The sequence below is a fragment of the Echeneis naucrates genome, chromosome 4, assembly GCF_900963305.1.
Source record: "Echeneis naucrates chromosome 4, fEcheNa1.1, whole genome shotgun sequence".
Taxonomy (NCBI): Eukaryota; Metazoa; Chordata; class Actinopteri; order Carangiformes; family Echeneidae; genus Echeneis; species Echeneis naucrates.
In genome coordinates this window covers 19,585,480-19,613,440 of record NC_042514.1, presented here as the reverse complement: position 1 = coordinate 19,613,440, position 27,961 = coordinate 19,585,480, and the positions used below count along the sequence as shown (strand labels likewise).

The 27,961-nt window shown below is 40.2% G+C and overlaps 1 protein-coding gene across 9 annotated transcripts; it reads left to right on the top strand.

Annotated features, from left to right (window-relative positions):
• Positions 1-68: 68 nt before the first annotated feature.
• rfx2 (regulatory factor X, 2 (influences HLA class II expression)) lies at positions 69-27,961 on the top strand. Of its 9 annotated transcripts, none has more exons than XM_029501029.1 (18): positions 69-106; positions 12,477-12,585; positions 12,935-13,024; positions 14,267-14,349; positions 15,017-15,287; positions 16,504-16,578; positions 17,733-17,914; positions 18,052-18,171; positions 18,669-18,790; positions 19,136-19,254; positions 22,180-22,292; positions 22,466-22,617; positions 23,246-23,343; positions 23,671-23,820; positions 23,955-24,163; positions 24,257-24,410; positions 24,540-24,582; positions 25,802-27,961. In XM_029501029.1, the coding sequence occupies exons 2-18, from the start codon at positions 12,478-12,480 to the stop codon at positions 25,921-25,923; spliced, it is 2,211 nt and encodes a 736-aa protein (XP_029356889.1). In that variant the 5' UTR covers positions 69-106; position 12,477; the 3' UTR covers positions 25,924-27,961. The 9 variants fall into 9 exon arrangements, with proteins under 9 accessions (XP_029356889.1, XP_029356887.1, XP_029356890.1 ...); XM_029501027.1 differs by lacking the exon at positions 69-106 and adding an exon at positions 1,590-1,742; XM_029501030.1 differs by lacking the exon at positions 69-106 and adding an exon at positions 2,157-2,191.

Genomic DNA, 27,961 nt, shown 5'->3' with positions numbered 1-27,961 from the left:
CTTGGTTCAAGTCGCCTGCAGTTTCGGTTGTTTAATAAAGATGGAAAAAGAACAAAGACGAATAGCTAATCTATCGTCATCAGCGAGCACCGTTTGAATTCTCAATGTGAGTCACTTTTCATTTGTAAGAGACTTCTTCACAGACTGGTTGAACTTAAAAATAACAAACCAATAACAAAAATTAACTTCCAATCCAAAAAGGAAAAGGAAGAAGTCCATAAGTAAACTCAGCAACATTTAACCTGATGCTCAACTGACGTAAAGGCAAAACCTACACGCTTCGATAATCAATGAAAGGTGGAACAACTTACCGCTCCTGATCGGGCAGACTGTTAACTTTAGTTTGAGCTTCTGCTCCCTAACACCTGCGGAGGCAACTTGGCTTTGAATGCGTCATGTATGCTGCAAGATATTAAAACAGCAACATCATCATCATCATTAAATTTGTCAGTGCTTCCTGTTTCCAGTAGCCCAAGTAGGCTGTTAAAACACACACATTTATCTCCAAAGTGGTCTGTAATTCCATTTCTTATTATTGAACCAACCGTTCTTTTATATGTTAATATATGTGTCCCCGTAATAATCACTTTTTGCTGTCTACATATACTCATGTACTACATATACAACACATGCTCCTTTAATAAAAAGTGAACGCTGGCCTAACCTAAAATAATAACATCAGAGCTGTGTTTTGACTTGGAGATAGTTTCCTTCAGCATACACTGATTCCGTCACACTTTTAAGTGTATCTGACACACTGACTTTTGTACGACAATATAGACATATGCTGCCACCATGCGCTGATTGTCTAAAATGCAGGCGCACCAAGGCCCTTTGCAAGACTTTTGCAAGACATTAAATCCAAGCATAGAACTTTCCTGTTCAACAAAAATACACCAATACGCGTTGGAAGAAAAGAGGATGTATACTAATCTTTATTATTGAAATAAAACATTCCCGTTCGTTGCTGCTTTCTTTTGTTTGCCCGTAACCAATTGCTTCAGCCCCTGTCACCATTCAGGTTAGTACATTGTGGTGGGTGTGGTGGGTAGGCGATTGATGGTGAACCTAGGCAGGCTGTGCAGGACTTCTTTTTTCAGTCTTCGGTGTCAGAGTCCTTATTTTATGCCTCTTTTTGCTGGGGCAGCAATAGCAGAGCCCAGCCAAATACACCATTAGACTGAACATCAGAAAGCTGACAAAGCAATCAGCTAGCAAGAAAGATCCATTCCTTCCCACCCTACTATGCTATTATGATCTCTGTAGCTTCCTTTTCACAATTTTAATTGCTTGTTTATTTGTTGTTATAAGATCCTTTTATCAAAGACCTCTAAATTGGGGACACCACGCAAGCCTCAGCGCAGTAAATAAAAATTATTTATGTCACACCAGAGAGAGAGATGTACATCTGTACAAACTTATGCGAATCATGCTTTTCACCACATCCCGAGCTTAGACCACCTCCTAGTGGTTCAGTTTACACTGACGGCTGAATTTTTTAGTGGGCGTGACTTCAGGTCATTTCGTTCCTCCCTTGAATATTGAGGAAACTGACGTAGGCTTTCTAGGGTAGCAACAGTTGCCTCGAGACCCCGTCGCGCCATAGTGACTGTAGCCGTGGAGACAGTTACTTACCAACGGGCGCAACACTCAGCAACAGCAGCAGCATCTGGAAGTCACCGAGCGAGTGGGAGAGAGGGAAAAGAGAGCAGAGCCAGGGCAGAACTTTTCTCAAGGCAAAGGTGACTATATATTTTTTTAGAATCTAGAAACTAAAATAGTGATACTCTGGAGAAAGAAAGGCTCTGGGACCGAGTGTGTTGCTACCAGTCTTGGTTATTTTCCACAACATAACTTTCCCTTCTTTGTGGTAACCGCCCCAAGTTGAGAATGCTTTCTGCTTCTCATTATCACGGACGTTCACCTATTGCTAACGTTTTCAACCTAGAGTCAGCTTGTGTGTGTGTGTGTGTGTCTGTCTGACTGTGTGTCTGTCTGTGCTGGTGGTGGGAATGGGGGGTGGCCAATATTTTACTTCTTTACTTCTGTTACTTATTTTGTTACACGATCTTACTGTTATACACATCTCAAACATTTAGGTTACGACATCGGTTGTCACACTTGTTGCCATGTTGTGTAGCGTGGGTGGAAATGCAAACGCACTCCCAGCTGAATCCAAGCAGGATGGATGGTGAGGCTATCAATCAAGCAAGCTACAGCTAATGCTAATTTATACGCTGTGTAGCAATCGAGCGGAAGTTCAGCTGTGAGTTTATTATGTTTGTCGCTTTATTAATGGCAGTACAGTCCTGTTCGTATAGCAAGGCCAGACTGCTTTCCACGTGTGCTTTCCTAAGGAAGGGCGTTATAACAGGTGGAAATGTGGCTAGCCAGTGTTAGCAACGTTGAGGCTGAAGCTGTAACTAATGTCCGTTTCGAGGTAGCCGTGTATTCTTCAGGAGGACAACTTTCATTTGGACAGTTTGTCAGCTCCGTTGAAGCGATCTTCACTTATAAACTTAATCAGTGGAAGGATCGGAACATGTAACGTAGTCGAGTACGGATATTTGAACTTCTACCGGCACCATCACGATACTCATCGTTGATAGACCTGTTGCTTCGACCGATCTCTAGCTGAGTATAATGAACTGTAAAAATCAACCGACTCTCTTTTCATTTGATTATATGAAATGGCACATCAAACCAGAATAGTAGTTCCAGTTTGATATTTACTTTACACAGTTATGAAGTTTCTAATGTTTCAGAACTAGCTTGAATAACTGAATATGCTGCAGCTAGGTGGTGCTATGATAGTTCTTTGGTATTGCTCGTCGTTATTTCTTATTTCTTTTACAGTTTTGAATGAGGGTTGAAGTGTCATGTGCCGTTTTCTGTTTAAAAAAAGAAAAGCAGGCATGAACAAGGCGTTAACTAAGACATACTGGTGTTTCCCTCTCACTAATTCCATCACAATAAAATCGACACCGCATTCTAATCCTCCAGGTTGTAGTGATTAAACGGCCCCAAAGCAAATTGTTTGCTAATATCCCGGTTGCAATGCTTCATTGTTCAAGTGACAGGGCTCCTTGGCTCTGCAGAGCTGGAGACATCAATCAGTCTGCACCACAGCAATAGTGAGAAACCAAGGAAAAGGAGAGCATCTTACATTTCTCCTTTTGTTAGTTTTACAGTGTGGCTATGGCTGTCTCACACTCCTTTTCTCCTTCTTAGTCTTTTCCTCTGCTGAGATAAATTCATTGAAAATTTCGACAGCTGTGTGCAATGTTTGGTTCTTTGCACCATTTGCAATTCTATAATCAACGCATTTCGTCTTTGCTGCAAATGAATTGAGCTCTAAACGTTCACATTTATACTCAAATGAAGCGCACGCTTTCGTTAAGAAAGCATTGCTATTGTTATTCAATGTAGTTCAATATTTATTTCCTCTGGGGTGGAAAAACAGTCAAAAAGTAAGTCTGTGTAGTTATAGTAATCATAATTAATGTGGTGAAGTAATATGTCAAAATATACTGCCCGTGAAGCATTCTTCTACCTATGATTTTTACTTGCTTTGGCCCAGAATATTTGAAGGATAAAATTATGTGCATTAACAAAGGACTTGTTTTGAAGTGTCAGATAGAAACTGAACTTTGATTGGTCAACTCTGTGCAGCTACAAAGAAGATAAAGCAATGACCATACTAAACTTCAGTGTGTGTATCCCCCACCAACCCCACCCCCAATCTGAGCATGATACTGCTATGTTTGCATGGCAACTTGATATACAAATACACCCAAGTCATGGAAAGAAAGAGGATGAAGTGGTGGTGTTGGGGGGGGGGGGGTGTTATTCTTTTTAAAGTCAGTGTTTTTAATCAGGTTATTTTCATCTCCCTCTTTGTGGTTAGGCTGCATAGAATTTGCTTGCAAAGGGAAGTCAAAAAGATGGTTCACAGAAAGGAAAATTAAACATAGAAAGTAACTGGTGTGTAGGAGATATTTAGAAATAGTTTTGAAGGGGAATTATTATTTTATATGGCAGGCCTGTTGTGGGTCACTTGTCATGTTTCTCTACCTCCATGTTTCTGTGTCTGAACCTGCCTTTTATTGGCATGCTTGTGATAATCTTCATACTTTTGTCCTAATCATGTATATGCTCTTTCCATTGGACTTAACCTGTCCTTCTGCTTTAAGCCATTCCTGGAGTTGGTCAATATGGCCGTGTGTTGCAGTGTCCACCTTGCCCACCATGTACCATTTTGAGTGTCAGGCTTGAGTCTGTTGCACAGTTCAGCTATCAATAGGACAGCTGCAGTGGTCTCTTGGGCAGCGGGTGATCCGACCCAGCTTACAGTCACGTGTTGTACTTGTGTGTGTGTGTGTGTGTGTGTGTGTGTGTGTGTGTGTGTGTGTGTGTGCGTGCATGCGTATATGTATGCCATCACTTTTGTCCCTGCTTTTTACAGTTGACTATATTCATACAGAGTTGCATTAATGTCCTGCTGTGGTGGCTGAATTGCACATCTTTGCACATTCAGTAATCTGATATTAAGGCAGATTTAATGGCTTATCTCATAACTTGGTCAAAGGCATGTCAGGAAATCACAGCAAAACAGAACAAGCGAGGAAAGAAGGCTTGCGGGACTTGTTAAGTGGAAATAAATAGTGTAATTTGGACTCATGAAATCTTTTAGTTGAATAATCTTCACAAGTAATTTATTTGTTAAAAGCTTCTCCCACAAAGTGGTTTGCTGTTATAGTTTTAAAACATTTTGTTGAAAGGAAAACTGTTCAAGTTTTCTCATGATTCTCACATCAAGTATTCCAGCCACAAAGATTTTGGAAATCATTGTAGGCTTATGCTGCTAGGATACAAAGAAACAAATCTTGTCATATCCCAGAAATGTGGCCACTGATTGGCCCTTGCACAGTGGCAACAAGTTGAAACTTGTTGCGAAATGAAATGTTTTTCAGTCTGTGTCTTCCCTCTGTATGTGTGTGTCATCAGGAGCATTCTTTGGATTCCACCTGTTTGTATCATAGCTACACAACTGCTAATTAAATTTCCTGCCACTAACAGTACACAAGGCACTGACATTTGCATTACAATTCCAAAGCCCCTTCCCTCGCTCTTTCAGGCAGGAATACTTGTACCCCCCTTCCTCCTCTCACTTTTCCTTTCTTTTGTGGAGTTCTAACATAGTTTGTTAAGAGATGTTTATTTGGCTTAAAAGAAGATCTGTCAATGTGAACCTGCTACAAAGTAATTACCAGAACCAAGACTAGTGGAGGGAGATTGGTTGCTTTTTAGAGGTTCTTTAATGAGGTGATTTGGCGAGGAACAATGTTAGATGATGGCATTTTTCACAGGTGCAAGCAGCTGCATTTTAGCTAAATGGTAGGTGTTGTCAAGCAGTGCGCCCCTTTATCCCATTCTTGATCTCTTAAAACCCTGGCTCTGCGGGGAAGGAGGCGGGGGGGGGGAGTAAAAGCACTGCACTGTACAGTGTTCAGTATTGCAAATAACATTACAAGTGGTAGGTCTGACAGCAAACAGTTGCTACTAATAAGCAGTCATGTTAAATTGGCATGAATGTTGCTGAGAATATGATCTGGATTTTGGCTCCAGAAAAGATGATATAAAAACCAGAACACTGCCTGGTAATGTTTTCTACAGGAATCACTGGTCCTTTGGCAATATGCTGACTCTCACACTGATTATGTCCACTGTATCTGTGGCCAGCTGTAACAGCTGGTAAGCCACTAAGATGGGAGTTTGGCTGCAACTTGGACAGTCAAAGGCATCTATGCAGTGCTCAGTTTCTCTATGAAATAAAAAGGATTTAGTTTGCATGTTAATTAGATCAAAATAAATCCTTAACGCCATTCTTGGTTTTGTACTTACACTGTACTCTTCAGTATTGATTACAATATATTATTTATTTACCTGTGGCCATTATTGTGGAATATTCTAGCCTACTGTTAAAAATGCCCTGCCAAGTGCATATTGAATCAATGTGTGATGTCTTTTGTCACGAATAAGGTATGTGTGTAAAAGAAGCATTGAATGCAGACAGTATGACTATTCTCAGGATCATATCTGTGTGTAGCAAATGCCTACTAAATGCAGTACACTTAACTTGGGTTTATTGGTGACCATCGAGGCATCTAGCTGCCAGGATCTGAGGTCATCTTTGCAGAATGTATTTCCCTTTGAAATCTAACTACGACCACAGGTTTAAAAAAACAAACAAACAAACAAACAAAAAAGAACAGCTGTTAAGTGGATAGAATTAAATATAAAACTAAAAAAACTTAGAAGGGGTTTTTTGTGTGTAAAATTAGTTTGGTGAAACTGTCACAGAATAGTACACAAGTGTGGGGAAGGGTGAATCATTAGAAGATAGCTCTTAATCATCCAAAGTTTTCATTTTGATCCTATGTATCCATGCTGCAATGATGAGAGTGATGGCAACATCATCAGTGCCTCACTCAGGTCATGCTTTATGTTCTTTGCAGTGTGATAGTTAACATGTAAACAGATTTCATTGATTAGGTGGAAAGGTAGGTTGTGGCTCAAGAAACCACCAATTCATCTTACTTGCAGATCCAGATTTAAATATTTTTACACTGCATTTAACATCACAATTACATTTTAAGATTATTATTATTATTAGTGGTGCTTTTACAAAAAAAAATCTTTCAGATCCTGACAGTTCACTGCTATTGTAAAATTACCAAGAAACCTTAGATTTGTTTGACCAGTTTTGTCTTTTAAGTTGCTCTTAAATACATCTGTGTCAGAAGGCTTATTTTTTATTTTACTCTGACAAGCTTATACGTGTTTCAACATGCATTATGTGCTATGTTGAAATAACTGCACTGAATAAAATAAATGCAACAATTTCAACTCTTCCATGCTCGTTTACTTTGTGTCAGTATCAGCATATATTTGGTCCCTGAAAAACATTCATTAAATACTTATGAATGAGAGAAGCTCCCATCTATTAGAGTAGTTTAGATTACTTTCTTTTGTAACGGCCACCTCCCCCACTTCATTGTTTTCTTTTGGGAGTGTGGGCTTGGTGGAAATCTGGAAAAGAGGTAGGACATTGGTGGAGGAAGTTGTCAGTGTAAAGCATGGCCAAACACACCATTTCCGTGGCAACGGTTTGATCTTTCTGTCTGTGGCTGTCAGGCCTGCAGTGCATATGGTGACAGAGTGGACAGGTTGCGCTGATGACTAGAGGTGGGGAGGTGAGCTGGGAAAGGGAGGGGGATGCTTTGATCACAGACAGTGGTCAGTGCCTCCTATTTTAGCCTTTCTCCCTCACTCTATTCTCCCCCTCAAACTGCCATCTGCAGACCCCAAGAGCTGGTTTGATTGGATTAGCCATGAATTAATGAGACAGGCTTAAAGACCAGCCTCTGTTGTGGAAATCTCTTATCATATCCTAATTTGCTTTTTTGTGTGAGTCGTGTGCCTGTGTGATCTTATAGATGAAAGAAAAACAAGTTTTTTTTTTGTTTTTTTTATATAATTCATAAAATGCCAATGTTTTTTAGCACCTGTTGCCTTTCCTTGGCAGCTTATATGAAAAGTGTTAGAGTAATACTGCATCATTCGGGACAAATGCCCTCTATAGATGTCTCTATAAAAGCAACAAGTGTCTGCCTCTGCTTTATTTTGTTTTATCTTCCAGTTAGTTTTAAAGTGTCTGCTCTGCCCAGGGGAACACTGGAAAGACTTGACTTGCTTTTGGAAGTGTTGGAAGTGTTGTTTTTAGGTGACGTTGAAACCTTGAAGAATAGACTGCTGTCCCCCTGGTGACTTAAACATTCGTCCTTCTTTTCACCATCAAGTAGTGGCAAAATCAGACCATTTCACTCTATTCTTTCAAGTTAGAACCAGTGTAAAGTCAGCATTTTTGTGTAACTACAGCAAAGGACTGCTTCCATGTCCCCTGGTGTCTGAAATTAATAGCTTACATAGTATTTATTGTTGTAAGTTTCTACTTAGCGTGAGATAGAGGGATCAGGTGGGGGGGGATGGCATTGTTTGGTTTGGGAAGTATTCTGTTGGTTGCATAGCAACAGGCTCCTGGAAACGGGAGTGGACGGTGTTGCCACTAGCAACCGTTGTTGCTCTGCAAACAATGTGGGCCAGTGCAAACATGAGCCAAGATTGTGGGCTCCTGCTTTTAATTCAACATCTGTATATGTTTTTCTCTGATTGAGCCCTGTTTAAGGTAGGTCTGTCAGTGACAAATGTTTGAACTTTTTACACCATTGTCATTATTAAGCCCATAGCATTAATGGCAGTTTCGATTTCCTGTTTCTGCACAGCTTCTAAAACTCAGGTGAGTGTAGGAAAGGACGGTTTGTTGTTGTTGTAATGTTGTTTGGTACTCGTGGGATTTGCCTGAATGAAACCAGGCTTGCAGATGTGACTAAAAAACTGACTTCTGTATGTGAAGTTGTCTCAGGGTTGGAGACAGAAAGGTTAGGCCTTGAGCAGCAGCCCCTACAGTGTAGTGCTTTCTCCTGCTGTGTCCCATCCTTGTGCCTTTCAGAGTTGTGTGTGGCTTTTAACTTTCTGTGAAAACTAAGCAGAAAGACTCCTTGTCTGCACTCCATCCTCTTTTTTGACCTCCAATGTAAGGATTTGGCACTCTCCACCATATCTGTTAAAGAAGGTGATTTAATTGAGCTTTAATAGAGAATAATGTGAATGTCAGTGGCAATGCCATATTTCTATATCACTTAATGACAAAAAGATGACTTCAGGCCTGCATCACTTCCTCTGATGAAAATAAAATTTCCAAAGATAAATATTGAGTTGTTACAAGTGCATTTATAACTGTACGGACACAAATTACTAGATTTAGAAACATCACAAAAGCTATCCAGCAGGTTTTAGGTTAGTCCTTGGTAGCATCAACCTCATAAACAACTTTTGAAACGTACATGGAAGTCAAAAAGGATGTGTAAAGAAAGAGTATATTGATTATGAGATCCTTCATGTGCAAGTGCTTACTGGGCTATGAACAACTCACACTACTCAGAGCATAATTCGCCATGTCTGTTCAAATGTTGGTCATTATCAGCCGTTTCAAAAGGCCTTTTTCTACTCAGTCTGTTCGACCTGTGGGCAGAGCAGTGTCTACCTGTGGTCCAATTGCGACGCCAGGAAAATGCCAGGGCTGGCAAGCCTGAATCAGGTGTTCTCTATTTAGAGGTACAGTCCGGTTTTGCTAGACCTCCGAACACTGGAACCAGTGGATTCCAAATCCTACATTTCTGCTAATGTCTTTGGTCCCCCCCCCTCCCCCTCCCTTTTTTAATTTTTTTTTATTTGTGTGTTGTCAGACATGAAAAATTCAAATGGAGCACCTTATCTAATTTGGTCAGTTATGGGTTTCATTTAGTTGAATTCTTCTGTGCTTTCAGATAGCCAAGAAACTGTACTATTTACTGCTTTTGCACTTTATACAGATGCTGTTATGTGATTTAAAACTGAAACGTGAAGCAGCCAGATTTTGCTGCCAGTGGTAGTTGCCAATGCCAGAGGACTTGAAAGAGTCAACGTGAAGTCCAGAGTTGTTCAATAAGAGTTTCATTTAAATAAAATGTGTGCAATTTCCTTTTGACTGTATTTATACTGGATTAGTTTAGTCAGGATTTGTGGTAACATCTGTGATACTTTCAGAATGTTGTATTTAATAGAAGCATTTTAGGTAGTTGTACAAATTTGCTGTGTTATCCTGTATCATCATAGTATTTTACCCAAAAATGTTCCACATAAGAGGATGTCACTTCCTCTGTAATTTGATAGTAAAATTAATGTTGTAATTGTGGTTTGGTTAAGTTTATTTCCCCTTCCTTTTACACCAGCCAGCTTTCCCATTTTCTTGGTTCGTTTTCTGCTTTAACTCTCCCTAAGCCTTTTTTTCCCTTCTTCTCAAGGTCACATTACATTTGTTTCTATTACTGGCTCTATGTCTAAGTTAAATTTCTTGCATGCTGAAAGGCAGATATTTAGGCTATAAATGTTAATGCAAAGGTGAAGGGTTCCTAATGTAAGAATGATATTTAACAATCATGACTTAAAATTCTTTAAATACTCTGCCCTGGTTTGGGTTTAGAATTAAAAAGCCATAATATGTGTTTGCACCTGTTGCTTGTATCGAAAAGTACAGCCTGCCAATCATTGCAGATCACTGACTTGCGTAAAATAAAATGACATTGTAGTGCATGTTGTATGTTGTGACTAATCACGGAACGTCTCGAGCAGGTTCGGTCTTGTAGCCCTTTGCCCCAATGTTCCTGGTGTACACCTCTCCTGTCTGCCTGCTGACTTTTGCTGCTGTTCTTGGGTTTCTGCCTCAAAGCAAAGACTGCTCATCAATTCAACCCACCCCCCAACTGTGCTGTATCTCCCCCTCCCTTACTGCAATACTCCTCCCCCTCTCCTCTTTGCGGTCGCACTCGAAAGTTCCTGTGCAAGAGCTTTACAAATGGGGGTGGACTGAGTAGAGGAGCATACAGGGAGGGGGGGGACGGGTTGAGTTGGGGGTGGTCGTCATGGATTCCTCACCATAGCAACCAACAAACGTTTACAAAGCATTGAGGAATTTCCTCATATCAGCTGGATTATTGGAGCCCTCAGAGAACAGTTCTGGTTAGAAACAAATGCTGGATATCATCAGGACCCTGGCAGGGGCTGGAGCCCCACTGCCATTTTCATCCTTTTCTCCCCTCATTTTTTTATTTTCAGGAGAAAATGGGGAAGTCGTTTTTTTTATCTGCTTACTCACTCTCACCCTATTGTTCTCTTGTTCCTACCTTACTCTTGCCTTTTCTCCCTCTTTTTCTTTTTTTTTTAAAGAGCCTTGTCTCACTCCATTTTTAGCTCCCCTTTGCTATGCTGTGCACATTGTCATCCATTGGAAAGGAAAGTGGTGGTGAGTTTGGTCTTCAGGACGCAGTTCAGTACGGCTGGTAATTTGAACTTCTGTACTGTAACTTCTCCTCTTGGGCCTGTCATGTCAGTGGGACTAGAAGAGTCTGTGAATTGCAGTTGGGCTGCGACTTTAGCCTTTGGCCAAAGGTGGGCAGCCTCAAGGGCTCTTAGTGACTCAGCTTGACTTGGCAAATTTGGCAACCCCTTGGGGCCAATTGAATGTTCTCAAGAGAAAGGGGGTGGGTTGGAAAAGCATTAATACCATGACTGTACATGCGTATTGACTTTCTCTCCTTCTTTTAATCTTTATTATTACCTGGAGAAGCATTTCTCTCATAGGAAATGCCTATACAATTACACTGGCCCTTAGTGGCTGGCAGTCATGACGTCTATGCCAGGGCCTCACATCTTTATGTTGGGCCAGCACTGTCCTACTTCTCACTAAGCCACCTCTCCTCACCTCATCTGTATCTAAGTTGTTGCCGGGAACCAGAAGCTGCAGATGTTAATGTCACTACCTTTGTAGTTTCTTCTTCAAAGTTGGTTTTCCAACTATGCTAGCTTTTACGAGCCAGCTAATTAGCACATTGACTAGCTTTCACTTGCTTCCTAATACGTTAATATTGACTAACCAAAGCAAATTAGCAGCTAAAATTATTCTAGTTGAAGCTGCTCTCCACTATGAGGAAAGGTGATCATAGAGTTAATTTGTGCACACCACAGTTGCACAGTGTACCATGAGCTACAGCACGTCCAGACCACCATCAGCAACGGGGGTTTGTGCATTAACCACCCCAGTTCAGAGTGAGAAGCCTCTATAAAAGACTGGCTTAACAAGCAAGCCTGTTTTTTAAGTACCCTGTTGTCATTGATGGTGCCTTGGGCAAACCTGGACCACAGTGGTCAAGGATAGTAATACCTAACTGGAGAGTCTCTATTGGGACTCAAAAAGATGTGATTATGTGAAAGATTAACTGAGAGAGGAATCTTTGGTGTTGGATGAGAATGAACCTCCCTTAGTTCCCTTGACAGGTCAGCTCATACCTGTGCAATAATGAAGGCAACTGTTGGACAAGCTTTGCCCAGTGTTGACATGAAGGAAAAAAAAAGGCAAACACATGAAAGAGTGGCTAAGAAGTCTGTGGACCCAGTGGGAAGGTAGTGTGTTTTAGCACCTGGAAGAAAAGCAACTTTCCTGATGAGAAAATTGAGCAGGTTTCCAGTTGAGCTAACATCTCAATAACACCCCTGCACATTTCTACATATCCTGTCCCACACCCACAAAAACACTTCTTGTCCCAGTCCCTTGACATCCCAAAAATGACTCCAGTCCTTTTTCATCCGGGTGACATAGTTCCCATTTCCATTTATTGTCTCCTTTGGAAGTCATGACTGCCAGTTAAGCAAGCCTGGCGTAATGTTAAAAGCGCTTCTTTAGCAAGGGTTAGGGTTAGGGTTATAATATAACATGTGAGCCTTTACTCATATTTTGTCCTTACCACCCCCCAACCCAGTATGCAGAGCTCCGAAGGAGGATCAGACACCACGACCAGTGTGTCTACACTGCGGACGTCATCATCGGCCCAAGCCCCTGTGGTACAACCTGTCCCAGCCTCCCAGCAGGTGGGTTAGGGTTACACTACCTTTATTCTACTACTACTACCTAATGATGGGTCAAATTGGGAAATTCTCAAAAGACTTTGTCGCATCATACTTGAGTATGGAATGGTACTTATTTGTATTTTTGACACAAAAAGATCAGCCTGCCGTTTGAGAGGAATCAGTACCATATATATATATATATATATATTTATATAATTTTGCAGGTAATGATTCACCAATGCCATCTCATTTTCTATAATAATATCATTCTATAGTATAAATGTTTGCAGTTTTTGTCATATTTTCACATTGGTTAATGGTATTGTACATACATACGTATGTAATTGAGTTATTTCTTGTATCCACACAGCGGGTGCTGGTTCAAGCCACAGGCTCAGCTCAGAAAGGAGGACAAGTACAACAGCTTTCAGTACCCAGGGTTCAACAGGTCGCTCAGCAGGTACACAGTATCTGTGCACCCTTTGAATTTTTTCATTTATTTATTTATTTTGATTTTGACTCTTGTGATCAGAGACCAATATGGGGCTTTATTTCACAAAAATTAAAGCAAAAGGATGATTCAATTTGTTTCTGTGAATTTACATAAAGCACGTCAGGGTGAGCAAAGCTGGCACGTTTGTTACAATCTATTTATGCAAGAATAAGATTACCAGCCTGTTTTGTAAGTTAGAGATTTATAAACATATATAGATTTTTATATATTGACAAAGCCAAGGTTATATTTCATTTGATGGTGATTTCCTGGTTCTTGATGTATATAAAGGCTGAATACAAATAAAAAGTGAAAATTGATTTACTTGAACCTTTTTTACATATTAAATTCAAAATTTTGAAGGAGGTTTCATAGATCGGGAAAACTCATTATTTAGAAGGTCGTAGGTATGGAAGTCAATATGGGCATTCTTTGTAATGTATCATATATCAATATCAGAATTATATTGTATTGACTCGAATTAAGAAATATAGCATTTTATTAAATTTTTAAGATAGTGTCCCACCCTTTTATGGTCTTTGTGCAACATACTAGAGAGAGAAGAAGTTTAATGCAGCCTAGGCTATGTTTGTCTTTTATCTTGGATAAAGATATATTATGTTTCTAGATGTATTTCTGTCGCTTCCCATAACTGAGTGTCTTTTTCTGGCTGAGCCTGGCTTTTTTACATACTTGAATACTTGAATAATGTAAATACAGCATCTCTTTGTAATTACGCGAATGGCAGTCTCATATAATGTGACCTTGTGCTGAGCCTGGTGATTTTACCAGGGGCTTGAACCAACACAAAATCTGTGTGATGTGTCGTGTCACATAGTGAAAACCAGGATTTGACCTGATTATTATGAACTGTTGTCTTCACATGCCGCGTGATCATCCAAAAGCAGACGGACTGCTCCTTATCTGGTTTTCACCATTTGTTCTTTCTCTACAGCACTCATCACCAGTTGTGATGTTTGACATCCCAAGTTTATATTTAATTATACTATATGTACTGTATATCTCAGTTCAAGTTAACTTCAGTTCAGCACAATTTTATTTTGAATTACTGTGCATATTTATGCATTATTTCGATGATTACATTTTCACTGATATGTCTTAAAATACAGACTCATAAGTAAAGATTGCTTTATTATGAGGTCTTTTACCTGTGTTTCCTACTTTCATTCTTCTATTGTATCTCTGCAGGTGCAACAGGTGCAACATGTTTACCCATCCCAGGTTCAATATGTAGGAGAAAGTGGAGAGGGTGTTTACACCAACGGAACTATGTAAGTTTATGGCTTAAAAAATACCAAAGGAGTGTGACGTCTGAAAAATGTGTCAACAACCCACTAAAGAGTTGAAAAGATCAGGTGAAGTATGTTTTAGAAACAAATATTGAACAAAAAAAGGTTTTAAAATTCTATAATTTGGAAACACATGATAGCTTTATTATGTGACCCAGTGTGTCACATGATTTTGGTGCTGAAAATCTGCAGTTGCTTAAAATAGTCACTATTGATATGAACAACTCAAGTGTTCTGTGTTGTATAAAATTACGGTAAAGCATTTTTTTTATTCAATCTACACAGAGCAGAGCAGCATAATATTTGGCTCATCTGCAGAATCATCTTGAATTATCAACAAATAGTGCGGTATGAAAAGTTTAATAAGACAGACTACTTTTCACCTCATTTTAACTGTCACACCCAACTATTTTTAAACTAGCTTTAATAAGAACACATTTAAAGCAATTGGAAGCCAGAGTGATTTTCCCACTATTTCAGAATAACCAAAATGTGTTATGTTGATGTATATGCAAACAAATTTATGTACATTATCAGATTTTTCAGATGTCACATTCCTCTTCAATGATCACTGGCCATGAAATGCACTTTGTTTAGCATTGTTGTCCTATAATATGACTGCATGTTAATTGCAATCATTACTTCCCAGCCGGGCAGCTTACTCCTACAACCCTGAAGCTCAGCTGTATGGCCAAAGCAGTGGAGGGGCCTATTTTGACTCGCAGGCCAGTGGAGCTCACGTCACCACAGTGGTCTCCTCAGCCAGCGGTGGTGTACCTTCCCATGGCATGGTGGGCATCACCATGGATGTGGGCAGCAGTCACATTATCTCCAGCGGCAGTACCTACTTGATCCATGGAGGAAGTATGGAAGGAAGTCGCAACCACATATCACACTCATCACGTTCATCCTCAGCTATGGTAAACATCACTTATACCAGTGTTCCAGTGGCACTCTGCAGAACTTCGTTCTAATAGAGAAGGATTATTGATCAAGCAAAAAAAAAAGCTCTGCAAACTGGGGCCTTACCCCCACCAATGATCATCTTTTCTCAAATGCTGTTTGTCCAAATTATAGTTTTTGTTAGTACTAACTCTTACAACAACAGTCCATATCTAAGATTCTAACATGTCTATAGGGGGTAACTGCCCCCCTGATACCTTTTGTGTCGATACCTTGATACGTTTTTTTCCAGACTAGCCAGGCTCCAAGAACAAGTCTTGAAGGAGAGACACACTGACTGAGTTGTCAGGAAACTGAGTTTGGGCCTCCAGGATCTGCAGTTACACACAAAGAGCAGAGCAGTACAGGGTAGAGCGCCTGTAGAATCAGGCCACTGGTTTAAATAATTCAGCAGTGCCTTGTTTTAGAGGTTTTCACAGGCACTTGAGGGCCCTACAAAACAAAGCAACCCCTGGGGCTCATTACCATTTGGCCAAGAGCCCTCAGGAGCCTTCTTAAGGCTTGGAGCGCTGCCTGCTTCTTTTTCCTTTTCATCTATGTCCCCAGTTTGGCTGCAATACCACATATCTTTTCTTTTTTGACTTGATTTTCTTCTACGGCTCAGCAGAATGTCCCTGATTTTGTCATTCATTTTGTCTGTCCGTTGGACTCGACCTACTCTTTCTTTTTGTCGTAAGACAGTATACCACTGTATATGTTTCACCATGACACTTTCAGTTGCAGTGACAACACACCTTATTTTTCAAATACAATATTGAGTAAAATGCTTGATAGTGAGTTTTCAAGGGCTGGGGCGGGGGCGGGGGCAGTGACAGTGGTGGCAGAAGCAGCAGCATTGTTGACCTATTGTCCCTGGGCTTGATGTGACCTGTGCCCCTGTTTGTGGTTCCTATTTGCATACATTAGAGTGTCTGACTGCAAGCCTTTACTGGGCAGCTTAACCCCATGAGTCCCTTGATTTGCATGCTTTTGTCAGTCAATAATGAATTTGGCTGCAACACTGATTTTTAAATGCGGAGATCTGGCTGCTTGCTAACAGTCTTATTCCTTTTATCTGTTTTTTCATATACCTTGTTTATCTCTGTCCTCTTCTGTTTTTACATCTCTCTCATTCTTTTGCCTCCTCTCCCTTTCGTGTCCACTCTCTTTTTCGCATGCTTCTTCTTTCTTTAGCTTGAAATGGCGATTGAAAACCTCCAAAAGTCTGAAGGAATTGCAAGTCACAAAAGCAGCCTGCTCAACAGCCATGTAAGTCCACCAGGAACTTTCTTTGAAAAAGGACAAGAGAGAAAATTGAAAAAGAAGTCTTTGGCTGAGCCTGTAGGCTGTGTGCTCTTCTCCTGTACTTCTGAGTTGAACACACTACCTACTGCTAGCTTTACTTTCTCCACACTGTCCCACTGGCATAAACAATTGTCTGAATTAGTTTTTTTTCCCCTTTGATCTTAACTTGCATTTGCCACCACTTTTCCCCAATGAATGTATCCTCTATGCGTGTCTTATTACTCTGCATGGATTGAAAATTATTGGTTTGGGTTGTTGTCGCACTTAAACTCAGACATGCACCCATACATTTTCGCAGTTTATGGCTACATTCAGGCAGACATTTGTTCTAACAACACAAGGGGCTGCATTATTCAGCGCCAGCTATGTCATGTAAAGGCTCCTTTTTTGTGTGGGTCGCACCCCACTGGTGGGGAATACAGACATGACAGGTGGGGCGCAAGAAACTGAAGGAAAGTTTCTTTATCATGCCTGTCTTTATTAATGCCTTACTTCATTAGGGTTAGGTGTAGGGATCCTACATTCAAAACAAAACACATACACACAAACAAAGTAATCATTAATAGTCTAAATGAAAAGAGCATTAGATAGGAGACCAGGAGAGAACTGTAACCTGGAACCAAGATAACAAGCTAATGATTAACATCAACATGTTAATTGCAGCGGAACAATAAACGAACCTTCACACAGTGGGGCAGCAGGCTAATGTGGCCTGTAATGTCACAAAATTGATTAAATTGATTAATTTACATATACAGATACAAATTTGGTAATACAACATAGTTAAACATTGTGCATTGATGTTACTTCAAAGTTAGAGAATCACTAAAAAAGAATCACTGTCTAAATGACCCAGTGAAATAAGGTAATTCCAACCGAAAGAATATGCTATCTTGTCTCACAGTTACTTACTGCTTTAGTTGCATATGAATCTTTGCCATAGAAGAAGTGTGTCAGGAATTTCACCTCCTACAAGTGGTTGGTTATGTGATATGTGTGTGTGTGTGTCTGTGTGTGTGCTGTCCATTTTTTTATGTGATATTTGTCATCATTGAGGGTGACTAAGATAGAGCAGAGTTTGTTCATTGGGGCTAACTGATTGTGCGACCCTCTTTTAGTTGCAGTGGCTACTGGACAACTATGAGACAGCGGAAGGAGTTAGTCTGCCCCGGTGCTCCCTGTATAACCATTACTTAAGGCACTGTCAGGAACAGAAACTGGATCCAGTAAACGCAGCCTCCTTCGGCAAACTCATCCGCTCAGTCTTCATGGGCCTCAGGACCCGGCGCCTTGGCACCAGGTACAAAGAGGAATGAGTGTGATGGCTATAGGCATTGAAAATTGCCAATATAAAGATAATAATGCTAATAATTGCACTGACTGTAAATCCTCTCCTCACTAACTAGTTTCTGTTTTTCTGTTCAATTAATCTACCAGAGGCAACTCTAAGTATCATTACTATGGCATCCGGGTGAAGCCAGACTCACCACTCAACCGGCTGCAGGAGGATACTCAGTACATGGCCATGAGGCAGCAGCCTGTCCACCAGAAACAAAGGTCAGTGATCTCTCTTTGCAAAAATACTGTCTCATTTTCTTCTTCTCTGATAACATTCTGTGTGTGTATTTATCCTCTGACATATCACAATCAAAAGTAAAACAATCCTTTTCACATATAAATCAAATTTAACTGCTGATTACTTTGTAACTTTACACTTTTCTTTATCTTTCATGGTTGCTTAGGTTGATCCTTACCTGTCTTGTAGTTTTTCTTCAGAATTGAAACCTGCATATTCCTAGCCCATAGGTATGACTGTGAGTGTGAGTGGTTGTTGGACCTCTGATGGGCTGGTGACCTGTCCAGGGTGTTGGATTGGCTCCAACAGCCCCCACCACCTCATGCATAGAAGATGAATGCATGAATGAGTGAATGAATGAATAGATTAAATATATATATATATAATAGCCCTCAAATACAGGTTATTTGCTGCATTCTCAGTTTTTCAAAATCTTTTAACACGCACATACATGTTTTGCCGTTTTCTCTCTGTTTAGATTTAAACCTCTACAGAAGGTGGATGGTATGTCAGATAGCCTATGTGGGAGCTCTCAGCACTGTAACAGCACTCCAGAGCAGTCTGTGGCTGCCCAGAGCCAACATCACCAGCAGTACATAGGTAAGAACAGAAAATGGTTACTGCCATCTCAGCTATGTAATGAGGATTAATCAACAAATGTTAATATTTATCAGTTATATCTTCTTTTTTCGGAGTAGAATCATATTTTGCACGACAGTCACTGAATATTGGCTTTATATAGAGCAAGCATACATATTTACAACATATTGTTCATTCTGGAATAGATGGTGAAATTAAGTGTCAGACATCTCCTTTTATTTAATGATAGGATATTTGTTTTTGTGTAGTATATGACTTTCCTATACAGTCTTCACTGGGCTAACGTCTATGAGCCTGTCTGTGTGTAAAATGAATAACACCTGTCTACCTTTTTGTTTTATACAGATACATCCCACACTTTACCTCCATTTCCCACTCCTGACTTGGGCACTCAGCCTCTGCCTGAGCGCATCAACATGAATGATATCAAGAAGCTGCAGACGCTCTACAGAGACCACTGTGAGGTCAGTCATATCACAGCACTTTTCAATTTGAATACCGCTTCACCTGCCTTAGGAACTATTGAACCTATTTTGGAATTAGGAACAGTGGTTTACTCTGCAGTGTCATAGTTCCTTGAACTGCCGCACATCTCGTCATGTCTCTCTGTCCCTTGGCTGTTAGGCATTGTTACCCTTTCACAGTAAAAGGTCTAGGGGATAACATGGTTACATACGTATGGCTGTGGAGGTCCTATTATGAGTGGTAACATATCCTGCAAGTGAGGAATAAGTAGGTTTAATAAGAGAACAATATTAGAGTCCACCATGTATAATTATATGGTGCAATTTCCCTACTTAATTTCATGGAGACTTGTTATATTAGCACAAACATGTTGCCACTTCTATTCATACATTAGCAAACAATCCAACAGAAACACAAAATTATCTAGCATTGAACTGTATTGAACGAATCCAATTAAAACACCTAATATATTGATACTATAAATAGCATTTTCTATGTATCTAAACCCATCAGCCGTCCGGCTTATTCTTTTGTCCTAATTTGTCCAAAAGTATTAATAAAACAACAACAACAAAAAAACCACATCGTGAGCCACACTACTGATGCTGATAGACATGATTCTTCTATTAGCATGACCACTGGGTCTTAAGTTTATTTTGAGTCAATCCACATACAACGTCCTACTGCCATAAATGCTCACTAGGTGCCAATTGCTTATTAATCTGCCACTGAAAACTGAGAACTGGTCCAAAATAAATACATTTACTCCCGTTTGGGAAATAGTTTCTTAAATAAGCTTTGCCAAGTTAGGAAATAAGAATTTTTAAAATGTTAAATATGTATTTGTAGAGGAATAGTTTTATTTATTGTAGTTATTTAATTTATAATTTTTGTCATTTGTCACGCAAAATATGCTTTTCTGTTTTTGTTGGATTTCTTGATAATAAGGCCAGCTGCATCCCTTAATGTTGCCTCTTAAGGGCAAAATACACATGCTGAAACAGTATGCACAATGAAACGACAGCAGTGAACAAATATAGTTGAGCAAAGCTTGGCAGAAATATCTTTTAAAAACAGCACCAGGAAAATTTACAAAAAAGAGCTAAGGAAAAATGGGGAATGGCATATTGAGACTTCATACATTTCGCAGTTTCTCGGTGGGACGTTGAATTGGATTTATGACACCTCCTCAGAAAAAAAGCACACTATCAAAGAGAAGGGTAAAAATAATATTTATAATATTTATTATACATTTGGGGACTTTACATCAGGGGAGTGGCAATTAAAGCAGTGAAGCTCTTGCTTTATCATATTATCTCTGCCCTCCTCTTGTCCAGCCTCACCACGCTCTCTTTGTTCCAGCCGTCTTTTCATCTCTGTGCAGCTTTCAAGACATGCCAATTAACCTTTCAGCACACTGGGTGGACATCTTGGTGTCTTTGTGGTGGCCTCCCCATGGGCCTTTGTGTTGCCTTGTCTGTGGACAGGCACATGGGCTCCTGTCTTTGTCTGCCAGCACATATCTGTCATTCTCACAGGTCTCATTGCCTCAATGTGTTTAATATTGATGCATTTTTCTGTTTATGTTTTACTGGGCGCAAACAGCACCTGTTAAAATGTTAGCCTGGACTTTTATGAACACAACTTTAAGCTACTGGACAAATAAAAGTAGTAAGTTGGCCTAAACATAAAGCAATATCTTATAGTTTAATTGCTTGTATCTATTGTTGGGTCACTATTTATTTTCATAGTAACAACATTCAAATGTGTTTAAAAAAACCTTGACTGTAATAAATCATTCTTTAATCTGCAGTGGTTGACATGCGTGCATAAAAGTGTAGGGTTTAGATTTAGGAATCTCTGCTGCAGGCACTCTGTGACCGTGCATGTGAACACGTGTTATTTCTCCTTCACACTTGATCTCTTTTTTAAGACATGCTGTTTTTCCTGTGTGGCAAAAAAACTGTGGGGGCAAAATGCTTTTGTTTAGAGGGATTGGGGAATTCTCCTTTTTGTTTATAAGTTCTGTGTTTGACCTGTTGCTCAGGGCAACTGTAAACAACGTTGCCATGACGACGACTGGAGAGGAAGCAAAAACATATCATGTGATGAATCCTACACGGCTGTGTAATAAGATCCAGTGGCAAGTGCTTGTCCTTACAGATAGAGAAAGAGAATTTCTGGGCACGGAGTGAATCATACTCAGTAGATTCTCCATGTTGAGATATAATGAGTAGACCTCTGTGTCATATGAAGTCAGTGAGACATTTCCTGTGGCCTGCTGTCATCAGCAAGTTCTGCAGCATTCGTTTTTGCGCGCTACAGACTTATGCACACTCAGTTATGGGGTTTATCAGTTCATTCTTTCTGTCTTTCTTTTTTTTTAACCGGTGACAGCTTTTTCCCTTGTGATAATACCCTAAAACTGTTGTTGATCTAAACAACAAGAGCTTGCCTCTGCTTCCTCTGGGTACTTGCAGTGTTCATTTGTGTGCAGTGTAGTGATCCTCAAAGAGCCTCATGCATATGAACAGGAAAGAGGAAGTCACATTGGTTTGTTCAGGTCAGTGTTTCCTCCCTAAAATGAGGCAAATATATGTATAAATCTATGAGACTAATCTTTATGAAGCAATCAATACAGCTGAGATTTAAAAAAAGGAAAGAAGAAACAGTGGAATCAACTTCTTAAAAACCAAAATGCCAGGTTTACGATCCTCCTGATAATTAATGTGCAGGGAGCTGTGTTAAGCTGGCTCATTGTCTAAGCAGGAGGGCCTGGAGTGAGTGAGAGACTGCCTGTCTGTCTGTAGAAACTTTGTTGTGTGTCTGGTTGCCATGGTTCAGCTCTGTATTCTCTCCCCCCCCCTCACTGTCCCCTCCTCATTTCCCTCCCCCTCCTCCTTCCTTCACTTGCTCTCCTGCAGGCTACTTTGGATGTGGTGATGAACCTCCAGTTCCACTACATTGAGAAACTCTGGCAGACGTTTTGGTATTCAACACTGCCATCTAATGACGAAAATACGACCATCCCCAGCAGGTCAGCTCACACAGTTAGGAGGAGGTTTCAGTATTGAAACATATGATTTAGAATGAAATTAATCTATACGGTATGGTCTGAGCTCATTGCAGTCTTGAATGTCTTTCATTTTAAGACAGATTGTCTTTACACAACTGTCTGAAGAGTTTTTTGTTTGTTTGTTCTGTATATAGCGATGATGACCTGGAAGGCGTGATTCCCAGAGAGAAGCTGGTGGCTCTGTGTAAATACGAACCGGTTAGACTATGGATGAGGAGCTGCGATCACATCCTCTACCAGGCTCTGGTGGAGATCCTCATCCCCGATGTCCTGCGTCCTGTTCCCAGTCAGTATCACTACGAAGAGACTTCGTCTCAATAGACATGCTGTGGAATGCTCATGATCATATAGAGCATGTAAACATTCAGAGTGCTTTCTTGATTAATTATTTGGTCAAAGTAATATCTGAAAATAATGAAAAAATATCCATTAGTCAATCACTTTAACCAAGTTATTGTAATCAACCAACAGTCCCGTATCCAAAGATAGTCGGTTCACAGGTGACTGACTGAAACCAAAATATTTCTATTTACATATTTTAGACATTTTGGCTTTTTAATATGAAAAAATGACTCAATCACTTGGTTATCAGTGTTATTTCCTGTGGCCTGACTAATTTATTGAAGTGACTTTTGAAAGAAAAGTGGGTGTTAGACCCAATTGCATTTGTTGTTGTTTATGGGTGCAACACTCCTGAACGAATTCACATATAGAAATGCAAACTTACGATGTACCAAAGATGCTAAATTGAATTCTTCGATTCCTGGTGTCTTGCATTTTGGAACACAGGGAAATAACATCCAGCATCGCATTAAAGAGATATTAGTTTGCTGCATTTACCCAACTCCAAGTAGCATAGTGGCAATGTAGTCACCTTCAGCCGAATTCAGGCAGTTCTTTTTTTCTTTCTTCAGGCACTCTCACTCAGGCCATCCGTAACTTTGCCAAGAGCCTGGAGGGCTGGCTGACCAACGCCATGACCAGCTTTCCTCAAGAGATTGTCCGCACCAAGGTAACAAGAAAAACTGCTTAAAAGTCCTTTAATGCCTTTTAAGTCATATTATTGTCTTGTAGGATCTCATTTTTAATGTACTAACTTTACAAAGTTGTGTATGTGCACTTAATAATCTCAACTGTGCATCAGTATTAATCTTCATTCATCTTTTTATAAGGTCCAGTACCAATTAAAATTCAGTCCATGTTGGAATGCATTTTTGTCAGGTGGTCTTTGCAACTTCTGAGTTTTTGCTCTATCTAGTAGGGCACCAGCTCTTGTTCAGAACTACTGGGAGCTTTAGAGATCTGAAGTGTATATTGTCTGTGCCACTGGGTTGTGTAGGTGGCAGTTGTCAGTGCGTTTGCCCAGACCCTGAGACGTTACACCAGTCTAAACCACCTGGCCCAGGCAGCTCGCGCTGTTCTCCAAAACACCTCCCAAATCAACCAGATGCTCTCAGATCTCAACCGGGTGGACTTTGCTAATGTCCAGGTAATCTTGTCAGCATGCCTCTGTGCTCATTTAACAAGTCCAGATTTCCTGCCTAAATGTCAGGTCTTTGTTTTCGTGTTGCACAAGCTGTCAGGTCCTTGACTCGTGTCTGCTCTCACTGTGTGGCCATTCAGGAACAGGCATCATGGGTATGTCAGTGTGATGAAAGTGTAGTTCAGCGTCTGGAGCAAGACTTTAAAGTCACCCTGCAACAACAGAGCTCTCTGGATCAGTGGGCTACCTGGCTTGACAACGTGGTCTCCCAGGTCCTGAAGCCCCACCAGGGCAGCCCTAGTTTCCCTAAAGCTGCTCGCCAGTTCCTGCTCAAATGGTCTTTCTACAGGTAACATACTGTATGATCACGGTGCTGTGCTTACAATTTCACAGTGTTCGGTGGGAGATCAATATGATATCTGTTCTTCGGTTCTTCCTGTAGCTCCATGGTGATCAGAGACCTAACTCTACGCAGTGCAGCCAGTTTTGGCTCCTTTCACCTGATCCGCCTTCTGTATGATGAGTACATGTTTTACCTGGTGGAGCATCGTGTGGCCCAGGCAACTGGAGAAACTCCTATTGCTGTTATGGGAGAGGTAAGAGAAACTGCTTTGGTTAATGCTAACAGCGTAGTGACAGTCGTGAAACTCATGTTGAAATTATTATTATAATTTTTAATTTTTTATTTTTTTTGGACTAATACTCACCCTTCTGTTGGTTTACAGTTCAGTGACCTGAGCTCTATGATGCCATCGCTCATGGAAAAAGGTAAGCCTTTCTTATTTACAGATATTAAAGGCTAAGTCAACAAATGATAACCCTCCCAATATACAAAAACACATTCTCACAATTAATCACCATTCTTAAATATGAGCATGGAACAGACAGATAAATGACAGGAGGCATTTTAGTGTTCATTTTTTTTATTCAAGATAAATGAAGAGCCAGTGCTTTTTGGTTTTTGTTGTTTTTTTTTGGGGGGGGTGGGTAAATATAGGCTGGATGAATTGTTGATACTCAGCTGTTTTATGTGAAGCAGTTCTCACAAATGTATCTTGACTGAGATTCAAAGAAAATAACTTTCCCTTTTTGATTAATTTCAATTCAAAATAATTGTAATAGGCCTGAAGGAACATGGAAATATAGTTTTCCATAAATGTGAAATTTAAATCTTTATTCCCTCTTTAAACACACTGCTAATCACTTTTGACTTGTCCTATGAGCTATGAGCCTATGTTTTTTTTTTTTGTTTTTTGAAAAAAGGACTCATCATAAGAAAATCCTTGTCGTTCACATTCATGATGCATACCACATCAGCACACAGGAAGCTGCTGATGGCTGATAGGTTTAGAGAAGGGACAAAATAGCAGAGAGAAAATAATGCCCACAGAAAATTTAGTTTCAGACAACCTAAACCTACAAGTCTCTGAGCTGTGGGAGGAAACTGGAGTGCCCGAAGGGAAACCAAGCAGGCACAGGGAGAGCGTGCAAAGTCAACACTAAAGGACGATAGTGCTAACCAACACAAGAGATCAAATCTAGTCCAACTTTTGTTTTAAATATACAATTTTCCAATTAAGTAGGTCAGCCGCAGTCAGAAAGCATGGCGTGTTCCTTAGTTACCATAGACACAGTTGTTTTCAGACACCATGCTGCTGTTCTAATCACCAGATGTGTTGAAGTTTCTCAGTTGTTCTCACAAGAGCTGAAGCGTTTCTGACAACAAATCACCAGCGAAAAAGTCTCTGAAAACCTTGAATCAGCAAAGTCAGCTAATCTTCAACTATAACATTTAAACCCTCTTAGTGGTGCTTCCAGACTGATACATCCAATTGCTTGATATAAAAAAAATAAGTAAAAGTTTAACTGTGGGGAACATTAAGTAGTGTAGGCTTAAACCCAGCTGTTACTTCTGCCTAAAAATGTGCCCACTGGTTCCACTGCCACAAACGATTTCAGCTCTAACAAGCTCTTCCTCTGGCCCTAGATGCATCCTTCTCCGATGAGATGAGCGACCTGGGCAGTGATGCTGATGCATCCAGAGGCCCCACTGAACCAGCTGTGAAGAGAGAAAGGATTGAAATGAACCACCCTCTGCAGGAGATGTGAATCCAGTCCAAACAAGTGCAAAACAAAGCCCATGTGGACTTGCATCCCCCTCAAAGTGACCCAAAAGGGGCTTGTGGGGCCTTCTGGGATGCAAGCAGCTTTTGGGCCTATCGCAGGAATGCTTCTGCTGTCAGCATGTGCAATGTACATAGAGAAGAGAGTAGCAATGTCAGTCCTCCCCTCATTAGCGTTTAAAAGACAGTGATCTATGTCCCAGGACACTCATATCTTTTATTTTTCACTCACAGGGGTGTAACACAGATCAGATTTTCTTTCCGTTTTTGTTGCGACTGTGAAAGATTTTGTGCAGTACCTTTTTATTGGACGTGTACCTTTTTGTTGGTGGTGTTTGTGATTATTCAATTTTATTTTTTGTTTTCAAATTTTAACTAGCTGTGCCATAGTGTCATTTGAGTGCCTTAGATCACTAACTTTGAAACCACCGCTACAGATGTCTATCTGTCCCTCAGCTGTGCCTCTACCGCAGTATGAATGTATCGTCTCCGGACCTCAGACATTCAGTGCACCTTTAACATTGAGTAGGTGTAGGTGTTGTACTCCTTATTGCCTCTGCTGCACCTTGCGGCAAAAATGAAAAATAATGACCATGCAACCCTCTGACCAAAAGGATCTTTCCCTCAGTTGTTCCCACCAGCTTAGCCACAGTCATGGCTCTGTCTGCAGGCAGTATGGCGTCCTATTCTCACAGTAGTCAGGAAAAACAGTCAGTTACCTTCATTGTGTAATATGACAGTTTGTTTACCTCAATAGATATCTATGCTATGCTCCATGTGGGTCAGATCACACGAGACAACTATGAGAGAATGTAGCCACTGTTGTGGTTTGTCTCCCAATCTGGTTTCCTTTCATGTAAATAGTTCCCTGTTCTGTTAGTATTACCTTCAGTAAGTCCGAAATCGGTGACTCTCATATGCAGACTTGATGTAGTTTACTTAGCTGTGACTGAATTGAGAATTAATCCAGAACACTTTAAATGAGGTTGGATGTTTAAATCTAAATTGGAATCAGTTCCGTCTCAGTAAGTGTCATTTTCCAGTAAGAAGTGGTCGAACATTTCATCTAACAAAGATAAATCAATAGGAGTCAGAGCATTGAACCTGGAAAACTAAAGCCTGGTGTTGGCATCTGATCCAGCACATGCTCCCCGACTTCAGTTACTTAAGCCTCATGCTTTTACTCAAATAAAGTCTTGTGTTCTATTTGAATTAGATAGAAAAGTACTGTTTATTATTTGGTAATTTGTCCATAATAAATTTTATGTGTGTGTGTGTGTGTGTGTGTGTGTGTGTGTGTATACATATATACAAAATCTATCTCATATATACACACACAAACACACACACACAGTGAGAGAGATCTATAGATATATCTTCATATGCTGTAGAAAGTGTGTGCTCTGTGGCCTTCAGTCTTTGCCTAACCTCTCCTTGGACACATTGTATCGGAGGGAAATGCTTTGATGTGTAATTGATTAGGATGGTGTATGATAAATTTGTTTCCAAGCTCAGTGTATGAAATTCAGTAATTACTGTGGAGCTACTTGCACCCAAGTAAACTATTAAGCTGTCAGAAGAGAAATTTCTATTTATATGAACTGTTCTGACTTGATTGATCAGCTTTGTGTTGAAATTGGTCTGGTTGATTTATTTTTCCCTTCTCTTCCCCTCAGATGATTTCGTTGTAGCGACGAGAGTCCTGGAGTTTGAGTTATTCAAGGCTTTTTGTAACTTGTGCCTGTTACAGTAATTTGCCTTCAAGTGCTTTGGGGAAAAAACATTTCTATGTGTACTTTGTAATGTTTTGTAAGGCTGTTCTAGATTTTTGGCGGAGGATTATTTTTTATTGGACTAGATTTGGTTCCTCAAGTATACTGAACCTTTATTTTTGTGTATTTTTAAACCTGTTCTTGACTACACTTTAACTAGCTTAAGGACAGATGATGGTCTGTATTAAACTGCATAGTTCAGCTGTATTTTGTACTTGGTCACAATGTGTAATTAAATTGGTGTAAACCAAA